Below are 7,716 nucleotides of genomic sequence, written 5' to 3' on the forward strand. Positions count from 1 at the left end.
CCTGTCGGGCCTCTGCACCCCTCATCCTGGCTTCTCCGGGGACCCTGGCCTGCCTATCGGGCCTCTGCACCCCTCATCCTGGCTTCTCCAGAGACCCTGGCCTGCCTGTCGGGCCTCTGCACACCTCATCATGGCTTCTCCAGGGACCCTGGCCTGCCTGTTGGGCCTCTTGCCCCCACAACCTGGCTTCATTATGAAATCAGACACACTTGCAGCTGCCACAGAGGCAAGGGGTGCTTGTTCCTGGGGCACGTTTTGGGAGGGTGATAAAATGAGATCACTGTCAGAATTCTGGCAGGATGGCTCGTGTGTGTCTAATATGTACAGATATAAATTAAAAACTATTTATTGAACATATACAAATAAATAACTTATTCTGAAGTAAATGCTTTAAACTTTCTGATCAAATGCGAAATTTCAAGGGAGTATCTGGCATTGAGGGAATCCAATGTCAGGGCCCCCTTCCAGGGCACCCATTTTGAAAGGCTCTATGGACCACAATGGGATTCGTGAAAGTTTGCCTCCTCTTTAAAAGGCTTATGGTTGTGGCAGTGAATTACAAGCCTGGGTTTTTAAAACAAAATGTGCATGCTGGGAGTCGAGCACCAATCAGCTGTGCCCTTGGGCAAGTCCCTGCTAAGGCTCTGGGGCCTCCTTACCCGGTGAGGAAGCTGGCGGGTGACGGCTCAGGCCCATGTGACACACCGCTTCACCTGCCGGCTCGCCGCTGCCCCCCTGTGCTGGGCCAGGACTGAGACTTCAGGCTGGCCATCTCCCACTTCTCCTAACCACCAAAACCTCGCACAGTTCTCTTCGGCAAAGCAGGCTGCCAATCGGAATGGCCCAAGAGCCTCAACTGGGGAAACTATCTGACCCGAAGGCAGCAAAAACCGATGGAGGAGCCAACGTTTTCCCCTTTATAGAAAATGCATTTTGTGGGATACGAAGTGGTCCCAGCTGCCTGCAATGGTGGGAAGTCCCCACCGGAGGGAGGGCTCCTCTATGGCAACGCAGTGGACCGGCCCTGAGACGTGTGGCGTCCCCGCCCGACCTGCCTGGATGTCCTAGTGGGAAGCTGGCATCACGGATGCTGGTGTAATGGGCCTCCACGGACTAGGCCAGGAGGAACGTGCGTCAGAGGAGGAACGCCGGCTGACGGCTCAGGAACCCAACACGCTCCCGGCAGATGGCTTTGCGATCAATTCAAGTTTCAGGTGGACTGCAGCAGCTTCCAGTTCTTGTAAAACTTTCTTATACACGGGAGACCACTTTTCCGCTCGAGTAATCCAATGTGGCCCCTGCATGCCTCAGGCACCACGACCTTCAACATGAATCCTAACTGTACAGTCCCGTGTGCCACATGGCTGGCGCTCTGAAAGCATGTCTGGGGGAAACTCCTTGTCAGTGTTTTCCTGCCGTCTCTTCCTCTGCGTGACAAAGGACATTCTGGACACTGGACAGAAGGCTTGCACCAAGTGTGACACCTCTCTATTCTCTGCTCAGGGAAGGGGCGGTCGCTGCTGGGACTGGTCTCCGTGAATCCGCCTGCGGAGGCTTTCAGGGGCGACTTATTTTGTCATCAGTGACTGCATCTTCCCGTAATGGGGAATTCCTGACAGCGGTCTCCGGGAGACCAAGAAGTTAAATCTGACTTTTAAACCCAGGGAGTAGATACCAGCTCAAACCATGAACTCTGTTTTTTTTTTCCTTTATGCCTTAGGCATCTGAATTCTCCAAGCGATATTGCACAGAAGGCAAGTAAGAAAGCTGGGAAAGGGGCCCTACCCGCACCCACCCCACTCAGGAGAGGCAGCACGGCCAGGCCCACCCATGCATTAGTGGTTTAACTTGACAAGCTGGAGGAAGGGAGAGGGAGGGGCAGGAGGCCCTGGAATTCCTGCCTCGTGCTCTAAGATGTTATAATTCCATGAGGGAACAAGTTCCAGAACTTGCTTCCCTTTCAAAGGACTGCCCTGGCCCACGCAGCAGTAAACGTCCTGTACAGTGGCGAGCAGCCAGCCCCTGTCCCCAGAGGCTCCTGGTGGGAGGAGCACCTGCCGGCTCCGATGTGGATTAAGGGCTGGGGATGCCAGCCCAAGGGGGAGGAGGGCACACTGTTAGTGAAGTGTTAAAACCCTCTGCTACCTGTCAAAAGTAGCACAAATAATAAAATAAGGAACCTCTGAAAAATCCTTAGATCTAAGTGTGACACACAACAAAAAAAATTCTTAAAAAACAGGTTAAGAAGAATGGCAGCTTTTCATGTCTTGGTGACAAAAGCATCTGTCCAAAAAATAATAAAAGGTAAAAAATGTTTCACAGCGTGATTTTCTCATGCCTTTACCTCTGATGACGAGGGGGACGGGCACGTGGGGAGGGTACGCCAAGACACAGAGTCCACGTCAGGGTTGTGTAAGCCCCTGGCCCTCCTGGTGGGTGTGCGAGGCGAGCCCAGTGCCCACGCGCCAGCCACACTCATGCCCGGGGCAGCCGGGGATCCAAGCTCTTCCCCGTCGAAAGGTTTCACTTGGGGGCTCACAGAACCATCCATCCTCAGTCCAGGGCTGGGCTGGAATCGGTGAAAGCAATGGCTTAACTGGTTAGAAAGATGTCACTTTGCCTGATAGCATCCTTTCAAACACCTTTCCATCACTTTTTTTGTTTTTTAACAAAAGTTGGGGACCAAAGTCTTACAAGTACATCTTTTTTAAAGGCGCCAGTATACAGTAGAAGGAATGCAAGTGGGCCTGGGTGAGAGGCACTGGCCTCAGAGCTCGGTCGTGAAGCCTCTGGAGTCGCGCAGCTGAGGCCACTCTGGGCAGAGCTTCCTGCCGTCACACAGATGAGGACACGGGCAAGGGGGTGTGCAGTCTCTGAGGCTGGAGCAGTCCTGCTGTCCCCTATGTCCCGTTCTTCAATTCCCATTCCTAGAGAAAAGGAAAGTCTTGTAAGTCGACAGGGCAAGAGGATCAGGCTGGACAAGCCACGCCACCATCCACATTCGACTCAGAGCAGGTGGGTGCTCGGCTACTGCAGAAAACTAAACACAATCAATGACCAATGACCCGGCAATTCCACTGCTAGGTATTTACCTATCACAATGGACAGCATGGTCTCCAGCAGATACCACACCCCCCGTTCACAGCAGCACGACTCACACAGACAGGAGGCGGAGGCAACCCAATACCCACCGATGGATAGACACAAAAGACACGGCGGGTACAGACACCACCACATATTCAGCCTTAAAAAGGAAGGGCTTCTGACACATGCTGCAGCCTGGATGGACCTTGAGGACATGATCAGAGACAAGCCAGTGACAAAACGATAAATCCTGTAATGATTTCCCTCACATGAGGGACCTGGAAAAGTCTAACCAGGACAGAAAGTGGGCCGCGGGCAGTGGCTCACACCTGGAATCCCAGTACTGGGGGAGGCACAGACAGGAGGATGGCATGAGGCTAGGAGTTTTGAGACCCGCCTGGGCAACATAGCAAGACCTCATCTCTATTTCAAAAAATATAAAAACAAAAAAGGAAGTAGAATAGTGGGTCTCGAGGGCTGGGGTGGGGGGGCTGGGGAGTGAGTGTTTAATGGAGACACAGCTTCAGTTTGGGAAGATGAGAAAGTTCTGGAAAGGATGGTGGTGATGGCTGTGCAACAGTGGGAATGTGCTTAATGCCGCTGAACTATCGACTTAAAAATGCTTTAAATGGTCAATTTTACATTGTGTTTATTTTACCATAATAGAAAAATGTTTTTTAAAAAAATACATGGATGCTTAAACCCAGTCAGTGGAGCAGCTGGACTTGTTCCATCCACAGGCCCTGAGTGCTGGTTGCGGATGGCTGTGGTCTACACAGTGCCAGCAAAGCGAGAGCAGGGACAGTGGGCACCGGGCAGGCACTGTGCTATGCACTGGGCATGGCTGTGTCTGGTCTGATGACAGTTCTGCAAGGTGGACAGTACTCCCACTTCCTAAGTGAAGAGACAGGTAGCTGCGGGGCTCATGCCTGGAACCCCAGCACTTGGAAGGGCTGAGTGAGGTGGGAGGATTGTGTGAGACCAGCCTCAGCAACACAGGGAGACCCCAACTCTACAAAAAATACAAAAATTAGCTGGGTGTGGTGGCGCACACCTGTAGTCGCAGCTACTCGGTAGGCTGAGGCGAGAGGATTGCTTGAGCCCGGGAGTTTGAGGTTGCAGTGAGCCATGACCGTCACTGCACTTGAGCCTGGTCAACAGAGCAAGACCCTGCCTCAATTGATCGATAAGGAGACAGATGCTTAGTGACTTGCCTTAGGTCCAAAGTGATAAAGCTGGGCGCCCAAACCACTGTTCCACAGCAAAGGCCTCCCATCTCCACTTTGCCCTGCTGCCTCCCGACAGGCCACACTCTGGCTTTCATATCTGCTTCTCTCTACACACACCCATGCCCGTTCTCCACCTGACATCACCTGGCCAGCCTCATGTATCCTGAGGACTAGGCTTCAGTGATTCCCCACCCCCACCCTGTGCCCCTTCCTGCCCTGACTCAGGGAGGCAATGCTCCCATCTTCTGTGCAGTTTCTGTGCTTTTCAACAAGCCATGTCACAGCAATAAATGTACCTGCCCCTCCCTACCAGATACACACCCTCCATGTTCTTCCTTGCTTCTTCCTTTCCAGCCACTCATCTTTGGGTCCTCAACACCCAGTGCAGCTGCACAGAGGCAGACGCCTGGACTACTCCTGGTCTCTGGAGCTATGTGGATTTGAAATGGGGGGATTTGAAATGGGATTTGGTCATGGGATTGAGTTCCAGAAAGAGGAGGCGAAAGAGCAGACGCAGGTCAGAGCAGCAGCAGCACCATGCAGGACAGAGGCCCTCAGTTCCCCGCATGGATGGCTCTGGAGGAGGACAGCAGAAGGCACAGATGCCAGGGCCAGACTTTCTGTGCCTCAGCCACTGTAGGGGGGGGTTGGAGAAGTTGCTTCATCTCTCTGAGCCTTGGTACAACGTGAGTCCCACCAAAGACTTCAAAGCGCGATTGGGAAGATCAAAGGAGAAAGGCTCTGTGAATGCCCCGACCACAGCAGCCGGCACACCATGAGCCTGGCCACCAAACACGGGCTTTCTTCTCTGTGCCCGGTGACCCTGCGCCGGGATGCAGATGCCTGACTCCCACTCTCCTTCCAGGGGCTCATTAACTGGGTCATGAGTACACTGCACGTCTCTGCATGCTGCATACAATGAACAATTTCTCATCTTTTCTCAATCAAGAGCTCAAGTTCAACTCATGGTTAAATGCACAATGCTAGCAAATCTGGCAGAAATAAACCCCAAACCACAGCGATGATAAAACCATGCTGAGGCACTCTGACTCTTGGCGGAAGTATTCTGCAGAGGGGAGGATGGTTAGCTGGGTACGCCTCATGCCTTCTTGCCCCTTCAGCAGCCTCCCTGGGGTAGCTATGTGGGCTGTTGTAAGCAGAGAAGCATGCCCAGGGGACAAGGTCACGAGGTCGGCGCTCAAGGGCAGTCCTCTGTTGTACACATCCCCCATTTCCTCCCAGGCAGTGGGGGTTTGAGAGAGGGAAGACCCCATGATACCTCCACACGGTGCCACATAAGTTTAGCAGACAAGTCTAAGAAACAGTGACATTTCCAAGCCCAGGTCACACTGGCCACAGAATAAGTGACAGGATGAGAACCGGTAGACTCCGCTTAACTCGGAGCAGGGCAGGAAACAGAATCTCCAGGTGAATGTGTCACTAGAGGCAGCGGCATGAAATCTGGAGCAGCTCAGCGCCTGCCCCTCGGGCACCTCCCAGAGTGGAGCCACAGTTTCCATGCCCGGATGTCCCTTGGCACATGGCCTGCCCAGATGAAGGGAAGGGACACCTGGCCTGGAGCTGTGCCTGGTGGGTGGTTCTGAGCCAGGAAGCCCTGGGGCATGGGACTGGAAGTCGTCTGACTTTTTAGAACCCTCTCTCGTGCTCAGTGCTCCTCACCAAGAGTTGGAAGGTATTTCAGGAATACCGCAGCCGGGTAGTGCTTCCCACAGCCAGAATACGTCAGACCCCTTGGTCCTCAGAAAAAGGCAGGAGGCAGATGACAAGTTTACGGTACCCAAATGCATTCATGTTCTCAGCATCTACAGGCTCCACCACAATCCCCACCTCCAACCGGGGGTCCCTTGTCACTTGTTCTCAGAAATCCTGGGAAACCCTGCTCAGTCCGTCCCCTTCTGACTTCTGCAACAAGATTCTCAGCTGGAGGGACGAGAGGGGCTTCCGCTGTTTTCTGGACCTGTCAATGGGGACCCGTCTGGACAGCTGGCTGTGCATCCGAGGTGGCCCAGGATCACTCACTCCCCATTCACCCAGAGGGAGCAGAAGGGAGGGGGCGCCTGAACCTCTGCGTGACGGAAGCACACGCAGTGACAGGAGCCCTTTCGAGGGTCGGGACCACAGAATTTTCAGTCCGATTTCTTTGATGATAAGGAAACCAAACAGATGAAGTCCATTGACAGCATCTCGCATCTGCAGGTCCTTAGCGGGATGTCATCGGGCAGCTCAGTTCTAAACACCCCCCAGGCAAAACATATCCTCCACCAGCGAGCCCAGTGGTCACCAGCTGAGAACACTTGGCAAATACAAAGAAAAGCAACGGAGACGACAGTCAGCCATTCCTCCCTTCCAGACTCGCCAACACACAGGTCTTCAGTACATGAATCTGCCATGGAGGACTGCTGTTCTGGGGGACAGCTGGGGACAACCATGTTTCTTAGGGGCCCTCCTGTGAGCACCCCAAAGAGCACAGCAGGTGGGTGGTACTCATATTCCCATCTCGCAGGAAACACCTATTCCTGCCAAGTCGGAGTGGGCTCCAAAAGCCGCAAAGAATGCCCGGCTGGGCGCAGCGGCTAACGCCTCTAATCCAGCACTTCGGGAGGTAGGAGGATCACCCGAGCCCAGGAGTTCAACACCAGCCTGGGCGATACTGCCAAACCTCATCTCTAAAAAAAATACAATAAATTAGCTGGGCATATTGGTGTACACCTGTAGTCCCAGCTACTTGGGAGGCTGAGGTGGGAGGATCAACTGAGCCCAGGAGGTCAAGGCTGTAGTGAGCTGTGATGGTACCATTGTACTCAGCCTGGGCCACAGAGTGAGGCCCTGCCTCAAAAAAAAAAAAAAAAAAAAAAAGTTAATTCCGGTAGTGAGAGGAACCCACAGAGCCGGTACAGGAAGGGCTCCGGCGTTCCAGCCCCTCGGGTGGGGCAAACCACACTCCTATGGCTCCCCAGCTCACGCCATCATAAGCCGTGCGCTTTCACACACACAGCACTTTCTGCTGCTGCAGCCAGGACCCGTTTGCTTTGATCAACTGTGTTTTAAAAATTTCTGAGGTTTTAAAGTTTAGCATCAAAACTTGCTAGTGGCTAATCCCATGAGAAGACTGGACGCTGCCTCAGGAGGGACTAAAGAGGTTCCTCCAAGGCCCTCAGAGCCTGATTCACACAGCTAGCGGTGCTAGGGAGGGGGCTGGAGGCAAGTTTATTCCTGGACTCTCTTCTTTTTTTTTTTTTTAATTTTTTATTTTTTTATAATACTTTAAAAGTTCTAGGGTACATGTGCACAACTTGCAGGTTTGTTACATATGTATACATGTGCCATGTTGGTGTGCTGCACCCATTAACTCGTCATTTACATTAGGTATATCTCCTAATGC

At 52.9% G+C, this 7,716-nt stretch overlaps 1 protein-coding gene across 2 annotated transcripts in view; it reads right to left on the bottom strand.

Annotated features, from left to right (window-relative positions):
• Positions 1 to 330: 330 nt before the first annotated feature.
• Positions 331 to 7,716, bottom strand: part of AFAP1 (actin filament associated protein 1) — a 137,083-nt gene continuing 129,697 nt past the window's right edge. For both annotated transcript variants that reach the window (XM_012002172.1, XM_012002171.1), the window contains one exon: positions 331 to 2,927. In XM_012002172.1, coding sequence (XP_011857562.1) covers positions 2,901 to 2,927 — 27 coding nt within the window. In that variant the 3' untranslated portion in view covers positions 331 to 2,900. The remainder of the gene's footprint in view (positions 2,928 to 7,716) is intronic.

This window comes from Mandrillus leucophaeus, unplaced genomic scaffold, assembly GCF_000951045.1.
Source record: "Mandrillus leucophaeus isolate KB7577 unplaced genomic scaffold, Mleu.le_1.0 Scaffold68, whole genome shotgun sequence".
Lineage (NCBI taxonomy): Eukaryota > Metazoa > Chordata > Mammalia > Primates > Cercopithecidae > Mandrillus > Mandrillus leucophaeus.